Source organism: Rhinichthys klamathensis, unplaced genomic scaffold (genome assembly GCF_029890125.1).
Source record: "Rhinichthys klamathensis goyatoka isolate OS25496 unplaced genomic scaffold, OSU_Roscu_1.1 h1tg000192l_1, whole genome shotgun sequence".
In the NCBI taxonomy this organism is placed as follows: domain Eukaryota; kingdom Metazoa; phylum Chordata; class Actinopteri; order Cypriniformes; family Leuciscidae; genus Rhinichthys; species Rhinichthys klamathensis.
Window position 1 is genome coordinate 3,446,580 of NW_026606718.1, and position 23,924 is coordinate 3,470,503.

Here is a 23,924-nt window from a genome sequence, read left to right on the forward strand (position 1 = left end):
TAAGAACTGTTCAGTGAAAGGTTCTTTCGGGAACCCAAAATAATAATTATATGGAATTGCTGTGAAAACCCCCTTTTGTAACCTATATTTCTAAGAGTTTGTGCATAGTATGTAGGAGAGAAGCGTGAACATTCTTCAAAATGTCTCCTTTTGCACTCCACAAAAGATAAAGTACTACAGGTTTGGAATGACATGAGGGTGAGTAAATGATGACTGAATTGTAATTTTGGACTGAACTGTTTAAGATTTAAGAAACCTTTAAGATTGCATTGGTGCGTCCCAAAAGTGGTAGTTCCACAAAAGACGACATTCACTTGTCTCCTCATTATTCATACAATATATAAGTGTGCAAAATCTTTCTCGTGGCACCTTTAAGTCCCTGAGTATGCTGACCAACAACTCCCACAGCGATTCCTCCGCACATTTGTGTAAATCAATATATCTTTAGTACCATATCTCCTTTTTGTGCATTGAGGACTTTGTGAATTCGTACTATGGGTTTTGCTGGTGTCTTCTCCATCCCAGACTCACGGAAACTCCTGAGGATGACAAACAACCATGAGTATTCCAATATTACTAGGTGTACACAAACACAGCAATTCCTGAACAATATGCTCATACCTGCATAACTGAATGGACCCAGTCAAGCATCTGGTCCATATTGGTGTAGACACCAGGACGACCTACTCTGGCACAACCCACACCCCAGCTCACTACACCCACCAACATCCAGCGGTCAGATACATACACCAAAGGACCACCGCTATCACCCTTAGAGAGAGAAAAAACAAACGGTTATTCTAATAACATTATCACACTCTATGAACTAATGGTACACAGAAAAGCAGAAAACGTACCTGGCACGCATCTACTCCTCCCTTCAGATAACCTGCGCAGATCATCCTAGGAGTGATGGAAGAGCCGTACACCGTGGGACTTTGGCACGCGGCTCTGTCTATCAAAGGGATCTGAGCCTTTTGTAACTTTGGAGACAAATTCCCTGCAGGAAAAACAGCCAGGTAATGTTAAATACTGAGAGAGGGCTTCGATGGCAAGTCAATTTGAATCTGTCAGGGAGGAAAAAAATAAATGGAGGATTAAAATAAAAAGACAGGAACCTTTTTCCGTCATATGGCCCCAGCCGGTCACAACCAGATTGTCGTCTCCTTTAAGGCCAAGATCTTGAGGTGGCAGACACACCGGCCTACGGGATTCTGAACGGGATGAAAATAATGATATTAGTACCAATGTTCATGGTCGAAAGATAACACAAAACAATGACCTTGAAGGATTGACAGAGCATGGTGGAGAAGGGATGCACTGATATTAGAATTATGGGCAATGCTGATAAGCTGATTATAAAATTCTGTTGTATCTAAACTAAATTATTCCATTTTATCTGAATTAAAATCAAAAGTGGAGTTTTTCAAAAACATTGTAATATACAGTATAAAGTGACAAATTTATATTAACCCCTCTGGTGTCGGTCAAAAATTACAGATTTTTTTTATTTCAATGAAAAGAATGTACTATATTTTAGTTAGGTGTTTTTTATGTAATATTTTTAGGGGATTTTGTGGTACTAAATGATATTGATGCAATAGTCATCCATTTATTCACTTTTTGAGCATAGACCTGAAAATGAAATTTCCAACTTAAACTGTCATACATCATGAATGCTTGGAGCACAGACTTAAGTTTGGTCTCTTTTTAAAGAAGACAATTGGCAGATTATTGCTGAAGTGAAAACAGAGTAAGTTGTGTTCCAAATTTGAGGTTGATATCTCAAAAAAAAAAAGTGCTTTCAGTAAGATTTTGTTTTGGCGCAGTATCACTAGATGAAATTTGTTTCCCCATTTATTTCCAATGTGGTCATTTTTGAAAAAAGGTTTGACTATTTTTGTTTTTCAGGAACATTTAACCTTTTCTAATCATCTCCAGAATTTTTTTTTTCACATATCAAGTGACAAAACCTAAGTTTTGTACCATTTCGAATCTCCAGGCTTAACTCTTCATATTTAGGCATCCTGAATTTTTTGGTGAGTTTGTGTGTGCGCTTGTCTGATTTACCTCCCACAGTGATGGGAGACTGGAGTTTTATCATGGCAATGTCATAGTCGTTCCGTCCTGAGCTGTAATCTCTGTTGACGATGATCTTGTCCACAGAATAAGCTCCAGAAGATCCCATATATGTGATTCCAGAGACTACATTCCATCTGGCCAGTGCCTTCTTACCATCCCTGATAAAACAGAAGAACAATGTGACCATCAATCATTGTCCTTTTAGCGTACACCCTGTATTAGTTCTATTTACAAAGCTTCCATTTATGCTTCAGGTAAGATGTGTGAACAATTCACAGTTGTGTTTCTTTTTTGCATGTTGAATGAAAAATGACGTACAGCATAGTTTCTGAACCAGATGGACTTGAATGATTTTCAGAAATGAATGGTGTTTATAAAGAAATCTTTGAAGTAAGTGATAAAAACATGTCCACTTCCGTGACTCATGTTTTCCCCATGTAACAGACAGACGTAATTAGTAGACGTTACTACACGCACTTACTATAATAACATTAAGATATGCATAGATACAAGTATCTAACCCTAACTCTATAGGAAGTACATGTAGTTAATTAATATTACTTATTACTTTTAACTATGTCACCTTCAAATAAAGTGTAACCCAAAGCACTTATTGTGTACACATACATGCATGCAATTACAGCTGTATTACATCTATAATTAATTACACCATCTTCACACCCTTAAACCTACCCATACCACCAAACCTGTTCTTAACCTTACCTAGATCCTCCTTCATGTTGTATTGCAAAACACTTTTTCTGCTCTTGAACACAATAAGTCTACCGTACCGGTAACACTTTATAATAAGTATATAGTAATAAAGTACTTACAAATCATTTGCAAACTATTAGTTTATAGTTAATTCATAGTTGCATTGTTAATATATTAATAGCTTATATACAAATAATGATTTATTCATTCATTCTCACTGTAAGTTACAAATTATTGTTGTTGCTCATGTGAAGAGTTAATGTTTTTTCATGCTTTGTATCCTAAACCTAACCCTACCTGATGCATTTTAAAACCGTGATTTACATGCATAACATTTACATAACATTTGCGTAGACACAAAAAACATTGACAGCATTATTTAATGTGAAGAGAAGACTAGAGTATATAAACTAACTATAGTTTGCAAATGATTTGTATGTACTACATTATACTTCTTAAAGTGTACAGTATACACTTATTTTAATGTAAGTACATATAAGTTAAAGACTCCTAAAATAAAGTGTGACTGGTTGTGCTAACTAACTGAATGTATACGACCGATTCATAGTTTTCTATGACGAAACAAGGCTTTCCTCCATTTCCCGCCAGTCATTTTTACCAGGTTTGTACTATGTACCAATGTATTCAGACTGATATTAAGACCAAATTCAATATACACCTTATTGATGATGAAACCAGAATATAAATGTCTTAAGTGTTTTTCCATAGGAAACCATTATAAAGAAAACGCTTAACCATTTAGATTCTGGGTTCATTTGCTCGACTATAGTATGCATCATCAATAAAGTGTATACTGAATTTGATCCTTTTTCAGCCCACTAAGTGTTTTTCATGTTTTTAGTGACTAAAATAATGCAGAAGGTGAGTATGTGGATCACAGGTTCTCAAAACTTGCATTTTGTTCACTAATTTTTGTTTTTCATCTTTTGAGAGGAGATCAAAAATTGACAGGTCTGTGCTGCAGTTTCATGGATGTTTTGATGATGTATTTGTGCCAGTCAAATGACTTAGAACTATGAATAGAGACTCTGTTGATGAACCAGGCTTTGATAGAATTGAGCTACAAATACAATCCAAAAGTGGGAACCTGCAATTGTTACTTTAAAGAGCTATTTCTACCTGATTTAAAGGGATAGTTCACCCTGCCGGAAGCTAGTTATTTTAGTCGATAAAGACTTAAATATGGATATTTTTCATACACAAACACATCGCTTCACTTCAGAAGACCTTTATTAACCTCGCAGATCCATGTCGAGTGCTGACTTTAATCATGAATAGATGCACTTTAATGGACTTCCAAAGTTATACAGCCATTCACTCCCATTTTCAAGCTTGGAAGAGCCAGGACATTTTTTAATATAACTCCGATTGTATTCGTCTGAAAGAAGAATGTCACATACACTTAGGATGGCTTCAGGGTGAGTAAATAATGGGCGAATTTTCATTTTTGGGTGAACTATCCCTTAACTCATATAATGTATTGTTGGATGGTATAAATTAATGTATTTAGGTTGATTCAGTGATAGTACTTAATGTTTTTGACTTGAATAAAATCTTAATTCAGTTTACCAAAATAGATTGATTAAAATATGCACAATTAACAATTGATTATTGATCTTAAATGCAAAAGTCATACATCACAACTGATTATTTATTGTAATTTATATTTAAAAAAAAGTTACATCTCAGGGGCTACTTAGAGTAGAAATATTATTACAAAGTAAACTTAAAAAAATTAACTGTTTTGTATTTGAATATATTTTAAAATGTAATTTAGTCCTGTGATGCAAAGGTGAATTTAACACAATTACACAGTGTCACTTGATCCTTTAGAAATCATTCTAATACTTAACAACACTTTAGAAATCACAGGAGAATAAACTAACGCAAACACATAATACTGACAACATGGAACAATGAACAGAGGAAACTAAGGGTTTAAATACACGGAGTAATAAGGAAACAAATAACTGACAAGAAAATTAAATTAGTAACCAAGGGAACGAGCTGGCTCATGCTAGGAAATTAGGTCAACTTACAATGACGGGGAACACAGGCAAACAGGAACAGGCTTAGAACCAAAACACAATCATCTCATTTATAAAATGCGAGTACGCCGTACGCACAGATTTGAATCCACGCCAACGTTTACATTTATAAAAAGTGCTTAGTTCCACAGCAGGGTCTAAGCAGACGTACGCACTTTTCCTTGTGGTAGAGAGTCGGAGATTTGGAAATCTAAGCAATTCTTGCCGCTCACCATTCTCAAGTAGAGGATTTGGACATTGACTGGTGCTCTTTTATATGTTAATGACATTAATTAGGCAGCATATACAAGTCGGAGATCTGAAACCATTCAGCTGTGCACAATTTCACAATCATTTGTGATTTATACATTTCAATTTTGGAAGAGAGGCGTACGAATGTGTTTTCGTTCTCTGAATCACATGTACACGCATATGAGAAATGACACGCATGTGAGAAATGAATAGGACGTGGGACGGTTTCTAAATGAGGCCCAAACCAAACCAAACCGAAACGGAGAATACACATTACAATTAGTTTACATAGTTCCTAATTTACGCACCTGTTATGTTTTCCATTGATTACTCAGTCTGTGCATTTAAGCCTTCGGTTCATTTAGTTCTTTGTTTCGTCTAGTTTACATTGTTACCTGTCTATTCTGTTTATTTGTTATTAAAGATTGTTTATGGTGCGCTTCGTTGCAAGCCACTCACCAGTTACAGTATCACTGTTTCCACAAAACTGTTAAGCAGCAAAACCTTTTCAACATTGACAATAATAATAGTTTCTTGAGCAGCAAATCAGAATATGAGAATGATTTCTGATGGATCATGTGACACTGAAGACTGGAGTAATGATGCTTAAAAGTTAGCTTTGACATCACACGAATAAATTACATTTTTAAATGTATTGAAATAGAAAACGATTATCTTAAATTGTAGTAATATTTCCCCAAATTACTCTTTTACTGTATTTGATTAAATAAATCAGCCTTGAGCAAAAACATAAAAATAAAATGCATTTTGTATTATAATGTTTATACACCTACCCATTGAAGCAGTGGGCCGCAGTGACCACCCAGTTTGGAGACACCAGTGACCCTCCACAGGTGTGCTGGCCGCTGTTCTGCAAGCTGACTTGCCAGGGCCAGTTCTCAATGATAGCGTCCTGTCCACCAACAATCCGGTCCTGGCTTCTGGACTTACCACAGTCTGCTACAAAATAAAACAGCCAATAATAAAAATTCAAAACATAAATCAAAATAAAAAGACAAAACAATGTGTTTCTTATCATAACAAAAAATATATTATGCAAGTATGTTTTATGTATGTTTTATGTTCTATAAATATAAGTTGTCTGTATTTTAAACATTGAAGGGATATATAAAGCTGCATGTCTGCAGTTCTCTTCCTGTTTTCTCTCTTTAAAACATGCTTTAGCATGTTGAATTGCCCAGTCCAGATGACTGACTCTGTCAGTGAACACACCTCTGAATTATCTGATGTTGTATCATTAGAGCTGTTCTTGTTTAAAGTCTACTAAAGTTGTGGAAGAACACTGCAGCCAGAGCGACTTCTCTAGGTTTAAGTAGGCTATATGATGCGTCACATAGGTACCATAATGTGTAGTTCTATGTCTGTTTAGTTGCACTGTGTTTTGGTTCTGTTTTTTCCTGTTCCTTTTTTGCCTGTGTTCCTGATCATTATTAGTGCCCCTGGTGGTTAATTAGTTGCTGCACCTGTTCTGTTTTACCATGATTACTCCCCTGTGCATTTAAGCTCTCAGTTTCCTTTGTCCCTTATATCATCTTTGTTTTATGTGGTTGTGCTAGATTACTTCTGCAGTCTCCTCTATGTTCCTTTGTGGATATAACAAAAAAGTGTGTTTGAATTTTCCTGTGTTGTGCGATTACTACAGCCACTACTCGTGACAGGTACTGGGCTACTCTGCAGCGGTTATCGTCCCACTCGGTTTAAAATAGTCTGAATATAAACATAGGCGTACCGTAGCGATTCAGGATAAGACAAAAATGTGGTTTGGAAGATGGATTCATGATGTACCCGCTCATATACATTTTGTAAATTTAAAAAAAAAAAAAAAAAAAAAAAAAAAGGTTACATGGTGTACCTATAAATTAACAGTTTGGTTATTGACTAAAGCCCTAATTGGTTGTTGGATTAGGACTTCATAGTTACCTGAGCATGTTAACGTGACGACTGCTCCCGTATTGCATACCTTACTGAGAAAGAGGAAGAAAACATGAGAGAGTGAGAAAATGTTTACAACCAAAAATTTAATATGAATTACGTTTGAGGTTGCTGTATATATAAAATCGTTTAAAAGCAGACATTTCAAACTTTCTATAGATATATTTCTAATGTATGTGAGGCAAGTAGCCTATGCTCCGAAACTCATCGTTTCGGTTCATTTATGTGACGCACTGTTGTTCAGGGAGACCGAGACGTTTTCTTTATTTTACAAAAGCACAACGTTTTGTTGTTTTTGTGAGTGTTAATAAATAAAATGTGAAAATTAGGAATGATGTATTACTCTTATCTGTATGACAAAAAAAACGACAGCGTATTTTAAACTGAAAAAAAGCAAGTGATTGCGCCGGCGGCTCCAGTAAAGCGCGCTATCCTTTTGCTGCCTTCCCTCCACACTCAGCACGAACACTTGGATATGCGCCTTATAATAGTGCACATTTTATCTAGGTTAATGTTAGTTGCTACTTACATGTATCAAATGATAAGCCATATTTGAGGTCGATGAATAATAGGCGAACGTTTGGACTTCCTGACTTTTTTTCTGCAACTAACCGACTAATAAAATCTTTTTTCTAGCTTCTAGTTTAACATTTCGTCGACTATTAGGGGGCACCCTTACTTAAAACCACTTTTTTTCTGAAATGCTTCGTTTACAAATTATGTGTGTGCATATTTCTTTCAAATAGGTGACACTTGGTTTGATCATCTAATGCAATGACAAGTGTAGAAGTGTATATACCCGAGTATATATACTAACCGATTCGTTACGGTGGACTGGAAAGTCTGGGGTTTCGATGAGCCCACCACACAGAAATCCATCTTCAGATCAGAGGACAAAAGACCCACTTGAACTGTGCTGAAAGACGGATTACTGCGAACACAAAATACAAGACAAAGAAATTGAAACAATGCAGAATAAATGATGAGCTATATTCTATTATACATTTATTTAGCACTGAAGTCATTAATCCAAGACTTGTTATTCTGATAATAATTGTAGTTTTGCAAACTTTCAGTATTGATGTATTTCCAGTTCCTGATTTTTTACAGTTTTCTCTTGTTGTAAAAGAGTTAGTTTACTCAAATTTAAACAATTGTTATTAATTACTCATCCTCAAGACTTTCGTTCATCTTCCAAACACAAATGAAGATATTTTAAATTAAATCTGACCTCCATTGACAGCCACGCAACTACCACTTTGATACTTCATAAAGAGATAAAACTAATCCATATGAATAGAGCGGATTAGCCCACATTTTCTGTAGAGACTAGATCGCTATATATGATGAACAAATTGAATTTAGGCTTTTAATTCACATAGAACCATTGATCAGCGAACATAAACAGAAGTTTGACGTTCGAGAACAAACGTTACTGGTTCTTGAGGAACAAACGTTATTGGTTCTTGAGAAAGCTCAAATGTGCGGCGTAACATGAACCTCATTGATTCTCACACGTTAACCATGCTTGAGCTTCCATTTACCATATCTGATGTGTGAGTTGATGAATGTTTATACGTGAATAAAAGCCTAAATTAAATCTGCTCAGCATAAAGCGTATCAGTTTACGGTCTCTTTATGAACTTTTTGAAACGTCAAAAAGGTAGTGGCTGTCAACGGAGGGACAGAAATCTCTCAAATTTCATTTAAAATACCTTCATTTGCGTTTCAAAGATAAACGCAAGTCTTTCGGATTCGGAACGACTTGAGGGTTAGTAAGTAATGATTTTTTTTTGTTGTTTTTTTGTGAACTAAACCTTTAAGAGTGTAATGACACCATGATCTGTGGACCAATACTCACAATGAGTACCCCAGCTTTTGGCACGCAGTCTCTGCATGTTGTTGGGTGAAACTTTCTTCACATACACTTTTCCATTTATTCTCAACGGAGCTGAATACCTGAAGCACATTACGGGTTGAGATCAGCCGTACTGTGCAGAAAGAAAAAACGGTTTTAAAATTCAGACATTATAAAAGATTTATATTCATTATATGGTGGATATATTTGAAATATAAATCTAGCTCAGTCGTGAAATTCTAGATGGCGCAGATTGATAGGTGTTTTACATGCCATCTGCAAGCAATCACACCATTACCACATGACACAAGCTGATTGGCCTCTGCTGATTCTGTAGCCAATGAGATTGCTTGACCTCAACATTTAAATAGTCCAGTTCAGGGTTCACTAGGCTAGACCAATGTCAGATATACACCTCCCCCAGCACCACCTACCCAGATCTGCTATGGGATTTATGCATGTCTATTAATGCAGCAGCAGCATATCTTACATGACCAAATCTATCCATCCTCCAAGACCATATACATTATTATACCATATTCATTAACACGCCTATATATATATATACATAAATAATATTGGCATCTAGGAAATACCAGACAGAGAAAGAGGGTGAGGTTGGGAGATTTGGCTTGTTTGTCTTGAAACCAGACACACGGGTTATATCTGTGCTGACTGCACGTATGTCTGTGAGCAGGTAAGTGGGCGTTGGTGAGTGTGTGTGTGTACACAGGTGACTTACGGGGGAAGGTGGAGTTGGCTCCAAACGGCATTACACAGGCTGACTCATCCTCAGCTCCACTGCAGTCCTCCTTCCCATCACAGGCCTTCTCCAGCGGAATGAACTTAACCGACTTTGAGCAAAAATAATACTTGCTGTCGATCAACTGCTTGACTACGTCATGAGGAAGAGGAATGAAAACAGCATTTGTTAATAAAGCAGTTAAATTAATCGGTGTTTATGTTTCTTGAGTCACAAAAGGGAAAGGAGTGACTAAATAACTGTTGTTGATGAGAAAAAAATATTGTGACTCAAAAAGTGAATGTGTGGAAGGTTATGACCAGAACAAAAAAAATTGGTAATTTTCCCTGGCCCACATTAAAAACACTGGGAAGAAAACAAACATTAAATGTAGAGGAGAGCGGGGCTAGTTGTCACACAGGGGTGTGTGTCAGAGGGCTTTATCCGAGTTGATCGGTGTTCTCAGGACAAGGGTATTTTGGGCAAGTTGTCACTTTAAATATTATAAATGTTATACAACATTATAGAATGTTATAGGATATATTAATGTCATAGAATATATGTATTCATTAAAAGTTAATGCATTTAATATAACAATACATTCTGTATTAATACATGTATGCAATGTATTACAGTTTTCACATTTTAAATATTATACATTTATATGTAATGTCACGTGTATTAAATGTCATAGATTTAAACAATTTATGATGCATTTATTAAAAATGTCATGTTTTGAATGATATAAATGTATAAAATGTACAAATTAAAGCATATGATTCATTTATACAATGTATTAATTTAAAACATGTTTTAATTGTTATAAATTTATACAATGTATTCACTGCATTTTTCACATTTTGAATGATATAAAGTTATGCTGTGTAATGTATTATAGGTTTCATTTTAAATATTATACGTTTATATGCTGCATTAACTGAATTAAGCGTTTGAAATGTTACTATTGTTATAAATGTTATTAATTTGTACATTTATTTTATATATATATATATATATATATATATATATATATATGGTTCAATATTTATGCATGTTAGCTGCTGTTACAGAAATTGTTTTGCATTTCATAATTGTTTAATTTTGATCAATTGTAATAGGCCGTTCCAGTGACCAGCTTTACATGCTTGTTTAATGAACTTTATCTTTCAGTAACAGAGGAGCTGTCCAATAACTTTAAAGTAGCCAAGAATTTAGAGTCCGTTTTTGACTTTCAGACATACAGTATTCACTGGAGTGAAAGCATGACAACTAGGCCCTGTATCATAATCACATGAGCTTAGAGATGGGGTGGAAATAACCTAGAACTTACTGAAGTAAGCGGCCACTGCCAGAATGGCCAGTATAACCAACACGATCAAGACTGAAATGATGATCTTTTTCGTTTTTGGTCTTCTCGTGTTTGGAGTCGTCATGAGTTTTCTGTGTCTTCCAGGCTGAGCAACTAGAAGATATGAAAATGTTGAAAATCAATGCAATCTTTCTTTCTCGTAACCCACTTGAATCATGAGTATTACAAAGGAGGGTTTTGATAAATCAGGCAATAGATTACTGTACCTGGATGAGGTGGGTTTAAGGGTCTAGTATTCTCTTCAGGAACCTGAGCTTTAGTCTGAGATTGAGGAAAAGAAAAGGGAGAAAGTCAGAGATCATTTTGTTATTTCTTTGACACATACCCCTGAAGCTTTATGACTCAGTTTTGGATATCACTTTCAATGTGTCACAAGGGATTTTTTCAGACTTTCTTGAAATCTCAAACACTTCCTTGTAAACCATCCTACTCAGCTTGAACATGTAGGCCGCAATTTATCTGCAGCAAGTAAGAAACAGTTATCTGCATTTATCCGATCTCTGAGACCACAAAGAAGAAAGTGTGGTAGATACGGTACATCGAACATTTACATTTTTCACTGAAACCTTGACTTTGAAAAAAAAAAAAAAAGTATTCAGTAGTTATAAAACTTTGCTGGCACGTTGGTTACATAAAATTTCACATCTCATCTTCAATTTTTCACCTGTTAATCTTGTTTGGTTATTTCAGTTACTGATATGGAAAATTACATTGTTGGTGTGCTTAGAGACCAATACTCTCATGGCAAAGGAGGAACACTTCCCTTGTACTTATGAAAATTTAATTTTGAATGTATCAGATATGACTCCTGACATCACTAACAAAGCTGGATGTAGACCTAACTAAATAGATAGACCTATTGAGCTGCTGTTTCAATTCTAAGAGCATTTTTACCTCTTACGTCAAAATAATTTCTCTTTTGAGCTGTATATTAATATAATCAGTCGACTGTTTTTAAAAAGGGGACATTTGCATCCACCACAAGCGAGAAAAATCATTGTAATTACTAAAATAGTGTTACATTTATGTCTCCTTAAATAGCTTTTCCTAATTTTTATGAGTATTCTATCAAAGTAAAATACACCAGACGGAATGGAAATTATTTTGTAATTATTAATTAAATAATGGAAATGAATGTTTATATCCTAACATATAGAACAGCATAGTTTACTATTGAGATTTCACTGTATGCATCAAAACTAAAAGTTGAGAACATTTTAGAATATCAGAAACGATATTTAATATTTAAGACAGTTTTATTACAATTGTGGATAAGTGTAAATGTTTACTAAAAGCTTTCGAACTAAAAAAGCTTTCCCAAATTCAAGTTAAGATATTCTACTTGTACAATTTACTTTCCAAGTTGTACCCATAATTCGTGAACAACATTGCAGTAAAACAACAAATGACTCAGACTTTCTTTTTCATCATCATACAATGTACAAACTTCTTGAATTTCAGCATATCTAGAAACCAAGGAGTTGACAGGATAGATATGAATGTATAGATATGTCAAATCTTAAGTTGGGACAAGCAACTAAGCTGTCTTCCACATAGTTTTGGCAAAACCAGAATTCCAAATAATATTTGTTCATATTTGTTGAATTTTTATGTAGTGAGAAAAATAATGGACTATGATTTTTCAAATCTAAAATTATTTGAATGGTGATTTGGAAATAATGGATCAATTTGGCAGAAACTGAATTATTAAAATGATACGAATTCCATTTTATGACACTAATGACTCTGTAATGAGCCTCTAATCGAGTTTCAAACTGATAAGCCAGCCACAGGTCAGTTTCACTATTTAACTGCCACTTTGAACGGAGCTTTGAACTATCAAGAATGTGGTGTGGCATGTTCTGAATTTGTCTTGTGGTCCTTGTATCGGTGCATTGTGTATTAAGCTGCATGACTGACTTCTCAAAAGATGGAAGTGGTCCAAACACAAAGCAATGCAGCATCCCCAGTGTTTTAAATAAGGATTTAGTTTTGGGGTGTGTTCTTATTATTTTATGAACCACAATGAGGGAACACACCTTAAACATTTATTTGTCTTCTTAAATCAAAAGAGATTTGATAATGGCTTTTTTTCCACAAAGCATTTTCAAACAATATCCTCAAAACACTCCTTTGATTTATATAAATAATAATAATACCACATAAGAAAGAAAAAAAGTTGTAAAAAGTATATTAACTATGGAATACAACATACTAACCGTTCACCATATTGAGACACCACATATGTCAATTGCAATTGTTTAATATATAATTAGTTGTATTAGAACAGAAAATGACCTCTGCATTGGTTTCACGGTAAAATTCAGAATACATCTTTGTATTGTAAACAAATACTGTTAAATAGTGTAAAATATTGGTGATATTTACAGTGCAAATAAAGTTCAAATTGAAAGGTTCACACAGTAGAGCTTGAATCCCCCTTTCAACAAATACTGAAACCACAGAAAGTTCTTTGAGAGACAGAGACTGAAAGTGGAACTTCATCTAAATGGGTCATATCACATGAGGAGATCTGGACAGAGAGAACCCATCATGCAAATGGTGAGGATAGTTTGAAAAGAGGTGTTTACTAATAAAGTTAACAGTCAAATGTACAACTAAATTGTGTTGATGCACAGAACTAAATATCTAATAAGAAATCTTGTAAAACAGTAAGAGTGGCAGTTGACAAGAAACTAAGAAATTACAACAAAATAGCCTTGCTGTGATAGTCTGTATTACACAGTGTTCAGTCGTACACTCGCAGCAACATTTTGATTTTTTTTATAGTAATAAAAATCATTTATTTCAGTTAAAGAGCAGATACTAAAATTAAAAACATAATGATACCGGTATTACAGTGTTGTCACATGTCGATTAACTGGTGGGAAAATATAACAAACAAAGCACAATGTCAGGTAAGAATGTGATTGATAGCATAAATGTTTTGTTCTTAATTATTTTCCACCCTATTCAGTATATATAAACAAAGAAAACAAAAGTTTGGTGTGGTTACTTTGAGAAAGAGATCAAGTCAAACATTAGGGTAACTCAACCATTATTGACACCCATTCCAAGTGTTGTTGATCTATATTCTGGTAAAATTATTTATTATATATATATATATATATATATATATATATATATATATATAAAATGATCAGCTTTCAGGCCCCTTGAGGACTAGAAGACCAAATCTGACAGGAACAAATTGGAAGAGATTTCTCAGGTCAGAAGTATCAAAGCGGACTCCTGCCAAAGCGGATTAGTTACACATGCCAACCCAACAGCTCCTTTCAAACGGCACCCAATTATTTGTCGTTAATGTCTCAGTTTTTGCATTTAAACCTTCAGGCATACTGAGCTCACATAGGCCTAAACATTTTATCAGGAACCAGACCTATTCAAATGACTGAAATGTAAAGTAGGATTTGAAAAATGCACACAAGGATCATGTTTCTACAACATATATTATAGCAATAGTCTATCACACACACTTTTTTCTGTGCCACGGATTCAGAATCTATCATTGCACAAGCCTCCTTTACTAATGCGAACACATCCTTGTTAGAACTAGAACGAATGAATGACATACGTTATTGGGAGTAATACGGTACGCAGCACGATTGTATGATATAACATTGCTTTCATTTAACAGTTGAATAAACAAGAACTTAAGTAACTTACATTTAGACACAACCAGTAAATTAGCTCCAAATAGTTGAAAATAGTTCCAAACAAAGACAAAGCAGAATCTAAACACTGTAGTGCGTTCCGTTCCTGAATGATTCTGTGTTTTTGAATATAATGGTTGAGTAAATAAATTATTCAATGACTCGCTCATAGACACTTGTTTTCGTTCCAGCATAATTCATTTTTCAATTAATCATTTGAAGTAATTATTCGATGACTCACTTCGAATAAAGACTTTCACGTGTTTCATTTCTGAATGAATCGGTGTTGATTAACGAATAGATTAAATTAATAAATAAGACAGTCACTTGCCAGCACTTACTGGCCTAAAAAGAAATGTAACCTGTAACGAGATACTGAAAAATCCCACCACTAATGCACAGAATGACAGTCTGCATCCAAATATGCATATTCCCCTAGGTGAAAAGTAGTAGCCTACATATTGAAAAGAGTAGTATTGTCTGAAATCACAGTATTCATAAAGGTGAAAAGTACCTAGAAGATAGGCTACTTCTAGCGAGATTCTGAAGTGTGCATCCATTTACACTAGTTTAGTCCCATGAGGCCAACGGAGGATTTGGGAAGGACACGCAACTGACAATGACAACTTGAGAAATGTAGTCCATATTACATTTATTTAGCCAGATTTACATTGCTTTTTACACAGGGCTTGCGATTGTTCCCGACGCCCCCTCCGCGCGTTGGTCTGGTTTCACACTCAACTTGATTCTATCGAACCCTGGACTGCCGGTGCGTTTACGTGCATATTACGTGATCGCAAACGTGCACGGCGCATGATAGAAAACAGGACGCGGGTCAATATATTGTGTTTGGTGCTACTATGCGCAGCTGAGTGAACACAGGTTTACTGTGTGTGCGTCGATCGCATAAGGTGTCCTTCTGCTGCTTCTTTGGCAAATGGACTCTTTTGAGGAGACAGTGGATTTCCATTCATTTGTTGCCCTGATTCCACGCGCAATGCACGAATACACTGCAGGCTCACTCTGGCTCATATCAAAGGTAAATCATCAACACTATCATCCATTACATGCGTTTTAATTAATTAAATACATCACAATAAGCTAAAACGCATGCGCAGGCCACTTTATTTCCTGAACAAGTGCGCACCCGAGGCACGGTTCGAGTGCAACCGAACTCAGACCACCTCCTCCAGATAGTCTCGGTTTCGGTACCCCAGTGCATGCATACCCGGGTCCGCATGACAGCGTTCACATTAGCGAGTTTCCATGCGAACCGTGCCCCGTTCCGAACTAAACTGCCAGTGTGAAAACACCCTTAGCGTAGGCTACGCTATCAACTGCACAGTGAAACTTGCTTCTTTGAGTAGAAAGAATCAGTTTAAACTCACTCACCCTCATGGTTCTGCCACTTCTGTGGGGTTTCTGCAATCTGCCGGCCGTACAGAACACAGCAGAAGACACGGCAGTGGAGACCGCAGAAGCCACCTCTATACCAGCAAAAATACCTCTTTTCTACAATCCTCCTTTTCTTAGTGCACTATAGCTACTTCTCTTTTTCTTAAATTCTTCCTGGTCTTGCCTTTCAACAGTTACTGCTGATCTGCCCAAATGCTGTTTCAAACTCGCTGTGCTGCAAGTCTTTTGAACGTTTCCACCCTCTGTCCTCCTGTGCAGATTTGTTTGGAATTGGAGTTTCCCTGCCCCCGACCAAAACCCTTAGCCTTACCTATGTAACACAACACCTCCTCCACCCATCTCACCTATGTCGATCGCTCCTCCTCGCTGCATTCAATCACTTCCTCGTTGGGACGAGGCCAAATCCTGTGCGTGGTTGATGATTGTCTGAACTCAGCTGTGCTGTCTGCACGGTTTATAAGCTGTTTTATGATCAGGAACTGGCTCTCAATTTCCTGGATCTTTATTCAAACAGGTTTTAGTTGCTATGACTGTTAGTTTATCATCATGATTATGATCTATTTGAAAGTCTTTTAATGATGACTTCTCATCAGTTATTCATGAGGATCAGGAATCTGCCGGTTGTCACACTGAAATAACTGACTGAATCATTCATGTTGCTGCTGTAGCCTATCATTGCTCATGCGAGAAAGAATATTCACTATTCGACTGATCTTTCTATTCTCTACTTAAAAATATATATTTTAAATTTTACATTCATAAATTCATTTTCGTTCATGTTAGGCTTGTGGAGTGACTGAGTGGAGTTTGTTTTAACTGTTTTCTACGGTGGCCGAGAGAGCTCAACTGCGCTGCAACTGAAGAAAACACATGCAAATAGAAAAACACCCGCAAATTAAGAAAACATCTTCATCAGTTTCACAACACACGTGCTCCAAATACTCACAACACAACCAAATACAGAAACGCCCTGCACAGAACACAACGGAAACGTTTCCAGGTGACCCCAATAAGACGAACCCGGCTGGGACGTGCTTATTGCTCGTGAGCATCCCTACTCCCTTCTAAGGGCAGACGACCATTGAAGTGGGGGCTTTGGATTGAGCAGGGCACTTGTGTACCATTATGTAGCCGTTTGGAACGCACTTGGTGAAGGGAGCGTAATTTCCTCATTATTTTCACCTGGGATGCCATGACAATCCATCAGCTGAATAGCTGTTCTTACTAGAAATATCTTATTATTGCTGTTACCATAACTGCAATTTAATAATATACAAATAAATATACATTTATACAGAAAAAGTTTTTAAAAGATGCATTATTTATCTGTGTGTGAGTGTCTCAACTTTAAAACTTCCCATCTCATCTTTGGACTGTGCATTACCTAACATTTCTTATGAAACTTATTTAAACATAACATGGCAACATTTGAACAATGTAACTAATGTACCTTTCGCCTTTCTTCGCCTTTGTCGTCATGGCTTTTAGCTTGCTTAGTTGGGGACATGAAATATTATATTTAACAATATTATTACAACATTATGTTGTTATCTCTGTAAAGCTGCTTTGAAACAATCTGTATTGTAAAAAGCGCTATATAAATAAAGGTGACTTAACATGTATTATTTATTTATTTATTTTAGTTTTCATTTGTATTCTGATGACATTGAACATATTGTTAACATTTTGTATATTGTATACAAAGTTGTATGTCATAAACATGTCATCTCTGTATGTTTTGCCAAAAAAAAAAAAAAAAAGAGTAGACTGAGCTGTTAGCAAGTTCATCACTAAATGGGGTCACCTGCACCTTGGTTGTGTTGTGAACTTTTGCAGCGCGTTTCTGTATTTGGTTGTGTTGTGAGTATTTGGAGCAGATGTGTTGTGAAATTGATGAAGATGTTTTCTTAATTTGCGGGTGATTTTCATTTATTCATTCATTTTCTTCAGTTGCAGCGCAGTTGAGCTCTCTCGGCCACCGTATTGGTTCTCTTCACTATATTTTCCTGAAGTAAAAAAAAAACACTACCTGTCTAAAAGTGATTACCTGTCTACTTGATTCAAGTTTATTAGTGTGCAAATATATTCACATTTGATTTGATTCAATTACAATTGAAATGGCTTTGATTTGATTAATTTCACTTTACTTAAATGATACCTGACAGAGTAAAGTTTATGAGTGTGAAACCAGATACACATTTAATTTGGTTTGATTCAAATTAATTTGGTTTAGTTTTGATTGGATTCAGATTCGATTTACTTCACTTGCATGCCTTTTATCATTGCTGGCAACAATACAGATAATGTAATCCTGTTAGGGCTGGTGGAACCATTATTTCCATTTAGAAGAAAAATTACTTAATAAGGCTAGCCAAAGCCCAAAGGATAAGCATTATATTGATATTTTACCTCAATATGCAACTCACATCATGTGCATATTTAACTTTCTCTTTTACAGCATCTCTAAATAGAAAAATCGCTCACCTCCTTTTCTAAACTCAGTGATCAAATCACTAAACTTTGCTATAGTTCAAAGGTAAACAAACACACCATTTATATAACCCTTGTGCTCTGTTATCACTGTTATTTATTTGTTTAAAGAGGGAGAGGAGTCTAAACTTTAAGTGACATGTAGAGAAAAGGTTCTCTGTGAAAGTTCTCAGTGGGAAAGTGATCATGTTTCTATTAAGGGTCAGGTCAGTGTGACCTCTCCTTGTCCATTGTGACCCCACGATACTGTGCATCTCAGTCTTGTATTAGGAAACTGTGTGTAATGAATGCCATTGACACAGCCTTTGTTTAACACAAACTGGCTCTCCACAGAGCCATGGTCTGATATGTTTACTTTGTTAAACATGTTGTTGACACTGCCATCATTACAAAGCAAGTTGCTCTGCCACTATTGTGATGTAGTGATACTAGAGTCGCATGTGACTCAATGACTCAATCTGTTTTGGTATTTCAAATTATTCTTCAAAATTGAGCATGAATGTGAAAAACAAAGTCAGTGAGAACGTGAATAAGAATGTGGCTCAGACGCTTGAACATAAAATAGGAATTACAACGGAGCACTGTTTGGAAAACTGACACCAAACAGCAGTGTTAGCCCAAGCTTAAAACAATGTAAACACTGTTTACTGTATACGGGATTGAAAATGGATCCTTAATATTTAGCAATCAAGTTGAAATTTTAATTAGAGCTCTTAGCTCATATCCTGATATCTGATAAAGGAAAATGTGCTCATTTTCCTTTATGTGCAATAAAGGAAATTGTACTTAATGTCAGTGAGGAAGTGAATGTCTATGTGTTGCATCATTTGTAAAAAACAAATTAAAATAGGTTGTGAATCTCTACGTATTTTCACATAATTAATCATACAGAAGGGCACATCTGAGTGTTGGGATACATGTTTCATACTGGATAGGTTATGAGGTAATCATTCATTGTGACTGATAATATGCTACTTAATATATATATATACAGCCATGACAGGCAATGAATACACTCATTGACAACAATTATTCTCTATTTGAAGTCTTTTAAGGATGACAGCTCATAAAAACAGTTTTTAATGTAGATCAGGAATCTACCAGTTGTCACACTGAAATAACTGACTGAATCATTCATGTTGCTGCTGTATCATTGCTCATGTTAGAATACGTATTCACTTTTCGACTGATGTGACCTCTTTCTCTTAAAAATATTAAAAAATTTACATTCAGAAATTAATTTTCATTCATGTCAATGTTAAGCTTATGAAAACACTACCTGACGGAGTGGAGTTTATGACTGGTCATTGGAGATAAAATAAAGAAAATATAGAGGAAGAGGATATGTGTTCAAAATATCATGCAGCAGAACAAAATGACATCACATAATGCTGGTGTCACAGCTTAGTTGCTGCAATAATAACTCGACGAATAATTACTCAAAAAGGAAATAATATATAATATAATAATTAAACTCAGACAAGCACTGAAGATGACAGGAGAATAAAACAACCAACTAAAGACATCGCAGAACGAAGAACAGAATGAACTGAGGGCGTATATACACACTGGGATCGTTAACTGTAACGAGGTTCAGTTGTTATGGGAAGATGGAGGCAGGAACCGGTGAACATTCAACAAGTTTAATAAATAAATAAATACAAAAATGAAAGTATAAGCCAGCAGCCCCTCGCGGACGACTGCTGGCTACACAAAACAGAAACAAAACAAAATCAGGCCTGTTCCTCTCTCGATCTCCACTGTCGTCGCTCCTCCTTTTATGCTTCCGCTCCTCCGTGAGAGATACGAGACCGGTGCGTCGCGCAGGTGTCGCTCATCAGTAATCACGCCACCGGCCTGAGGCGGAGCCGGGGGGGACATAGGACGAAGGTGAAGCCGAAGGTGCAAGCAGAACGACGTCTGACCAAGGCGGAGCCGGTGGGATGAGGGAGCTCGGTGGAACCATAAGGACAATGGTTTCTGGTGGAGCTGAGGGAGGGAGGAGCCAAGGCGAAGCCGATAGGTCGACAGGCCGCGGTGGAGTGATGGGTTCGTAGGCTGGAAGTGAGCCAGGGGAATCTCCTTAGGGTGGAGCTGGTGAAACAGGAGACTCTGGGCGGGGCGCGGGTTGTGGGAGAGACTGGGAAATATCTTCCTCAAACACCTCCAAATCACTTCCATTCAATCCATATCCACGACGGCGGGGTTGTGTGCAGGGCTTGCCGCCATGCCCTTGAACTCCACAATAACTCCCTCAGCGACGCACAGTGTTGCCAGGTCACAAACCTGGTCAGACTCTCCGTGTGGCTCAGGGGACAAGGTCTCTTCCCGTCCTCCTATAAGGCTTGGGCTCCACAACCTGGTGTCCTCTTGTAAATCCTCCTCCTGCATCTCGCATGGAAGGGCTGGCTAAACTCTGGGTCTGGAGTGGGGCTAGTGTGGTCCTCAGCCAGGCCCACGGTCAGTGCCGAATTGTTGTTCACCAGCACCCACTCCACAAAAGTGGAGAAATCCTCCTTTAGACCATCCACATTTTTTCAAAATATATAAAAAAATAAAAAAAATAAAACAAAAAGATTACCCAGATTCCCTCTACAGGGCCCTAATAACACAAAGAATAATATATGTTCAGCTGCTCGTATTATCACCCGTACCCCCTCTATTCATCACATCACTCCTATCTCAGCTCCATTGGCTACCTATCATTTACCGTATCAACTATAAAATACTTCATTCATAATCTCGCCCCTTCATATCTTTCTGATCTTCTCCATATACCCACACCCGCTCGCACTCTTAGATCCTCTTCTTCCATCCATTTCACTGTTCCCCGTGTCCGGCTTGTTGGGGATCAGAGCTTTCAGCTGCTCTGCCCCTCAGCTTTGAAACTCGCTTCCACCGGACCTCCGTAATATTGATTCCCTCTCACATTTTAAATCAAAACTTAAAACCCATCTTTTTAGAATAGCTTACTCCCTCTGATCACAACTGGATTGTATTTTAATTGTATTGTATCACATAGTTTCTTAATTAAATATTGTTATTGTTTTGTTGATAATGTATGGTGACCTTGAGTGTCAAGAAAGGCACCTAAAAAAAAATGTATAATAATAATAATGTTAATTGGGCCCGTGGAGGATGGGCCCCCTGGGAATCTGGGTAATCTTTTGTTTTGTTTTTTTATACTGCAAAATTATATTTTTATACTTGCTGTTCGGTTTAGCACAGGCAAAGCAGAACATTCTCCTGCCTAAAGCAAATACACACACTTACTAAAGGAAATCTGAATTAAACACGTACCCTAATTCACTTGAATTATTCTGGTGCTATTAATTATAACCCATAGTACGGAAGCGTATTGCATTCACTTGAAGAAAAAAAATCTACTCTGTTTTTCTGGATTAACGAGTTAATTATCTCAGAATTACGAGATAATTTTTCATGAAAAAAAAGTTGTTGCTCTGTTTTTCTGAATTAACGAGTTAATTATCTCAGAATTTTTCATGGAAAAAAAGTTTTTGCTCTGTTTTTCTGAATTAACGAGTTAATTATCTCAGAATTATGAGATACATTTTTCTTGAAAAACATTTGTTTCACTCTGTTTTTTATGAATTAATGAGTTACTCACAATTTTTAGATAATTAAGTCATTAATTCAGAAAAACAGAGCAAAAACTTTTTTTCCATGAAAAATTATCTCGTAATTCTGAGATAATTAGCTCGTTAATTCAGAAAAACAGAGTAGATTTTTTTCCTCAAGTGATTGCAATACGCTTCCGTACCATAGAACAATAGTTCCTCCAATTAGATTTATAATTATGTTCCCTTAAAGATCTTGCAACTTTGGAGATATCAGCTCTTATAAAAGATCACATTTAATATAAATGAACAAAAATCAGCCAGAAAAAAATAAGCAGAACTTACTGTGGCTGTATTCCTAAAGGATCTGATGTCGATAAAGACTGGCAGGTTGTGTTAAATCCTATTTTCTGCTCTTTCTCACGTCCTCACTGGTTATGGAAATTAGTCTTCACGAGGCAAACCAGTATCAGAACGAACATATTTTAGAATCAAGCCTCTTTATAACAACCCTTGCTGCCCTTTCCCTTTCCACCGAACTGCTTTGTCCATATATTCTTGTCATCTTTTTTGTTGTAGTATGTCTTATTCTATATGGAATGGGGAATAAGGAAGTGCTCGTGTTCATTTTCTCTATTGTTATCTTGCAAATTAGAGCTCTCAACACATCCCGATATTTGATATACAGGAAAATATGCTCAGATTACTTCATTACCAGAATATGTGTGGACGGAAGTAAATGTCTATAGATGTCCTGCATCATTACAGTAAATCCAAAGTAAAATAGGTCGTGAGTTTTTACTCCAACATAATTAGGACACATTGAGTGTTGGAATAAATGTTTCAATCAAATAAGGTATACATTGTCAGTGGTAATCATATGATAGTAGTTCTTATTATATTCATATACAAAGACGTTAGACACAATAAATGAAAAAAAAAATCATTATAGTGTTTACATCTTCGTATCATGTGGATATTTCAGATATGAATTTATTCTAATATTTAGCTTGTGCACTGTTTGTACAATAGTAGACATCTGTTTAAAGTGTTTACTTTATGCCTCCTATATACCAAGGCTTCGAAAGCCCTCATTTTAAACCACAAACGTGTTATTATTGTAATATTGCATCCTGCGAGCTGCACGTGACAGGTTGTGGTATTTGACTTGATCTCAGTGTTCAAAACATTCTGAGAACTCTGCAGTGAGCGCTGCATCCATCTGCCTTTCTTCTGCATGTTCTTCTGAGCTCTGCACCTGTTTGTGTGCAGGGCAGCGGCACTATTTGCATGAAATTCACAATTTTGAAATAAAGATAAAGAGGTAGGTGCAAAAGGGGAAACCCCCTCAGCAGAACATAATTTTCCTCTTAAAGGGTTAGTTCACCCAAAAATGAAAATTCTGTCAGTAATTACTCACCCTCATGTTGTTCCAACCCCGTAAGTCTTTCGTTCATCTTCGGAACACAAATTAAGATATTTTTGATTAAATCTGAGAGCTGGATCACTCCTCCATAGGCTTCTTAAGGGATCGAAACTGACCGGCCCAAAAGTTATGAAAGACATTGTTAAAATAGTCCGAGTGACTACAGTGGCTCAACCTTAAGTTTATCAAGTGACGAGAATACTTTTTGTGCACAAAAAAAACAAACAAAAATAACGACTTTATTTCAATTATTCATTTCCTTCTCTGTTCGGCCGTGATATTTCACGTAGTGATATTGCGCAAAGTTTCTAGGTTGCACGTC

General features: G+C 36.3%; 1 protein-coding gene across 2 annotated transcripts; it reads right to left on the reverse strand.

Annotated features, from left to right (window-relative positions):
- Positions 1-249: 249 nt before the first annotated feature.
- On the reverse strand, positions 250-22,643 carry tmprss4a (transmembrane serine protease 4a). 2 transcript variants are annotated; one of them, XM_056262475.1, is made up of 13 exons: positions 16,085-16,179; positions 11,225-11,279; positions 10,980-11,111; positions 9,650-9,802; positions 8,911-9,040; positions 7,867-7,980; positions 7,038-7,081; positions 5,891-6,056; positions 2,071-2,240; positions 1,119-1,214; positions 858-1,000; positions 622-771; positions 250-539 (listed from the first exon to the last, which is right to left on the reverse strand). In XM_056262475.1, the coding sequence occupies exons 1-13, from the start codon at positions 16,088-16,090 to the stop codon at positions 528-530; spliced, it is 1,371 nt and encodes a 456-aa protein (XP_056118450.1). In that variant the 5' UTR covers positions 16,091-16,179; the 3' UTR covers positions 250-527. The 2 variants fall into 2 exon arrangements, with proteins under 2 accessions (XP_056118450.1, XP_056118451.1); XM_056262476.1 differs by lacking the exon at positions 16,085-16,179 and adding an exon at positions 22,522-22,643 and having other exon boundaries at positions 251-539.
- Between the last annotated feature and the right edge of the window lie 1,281 nt (positions 22,644-23,924).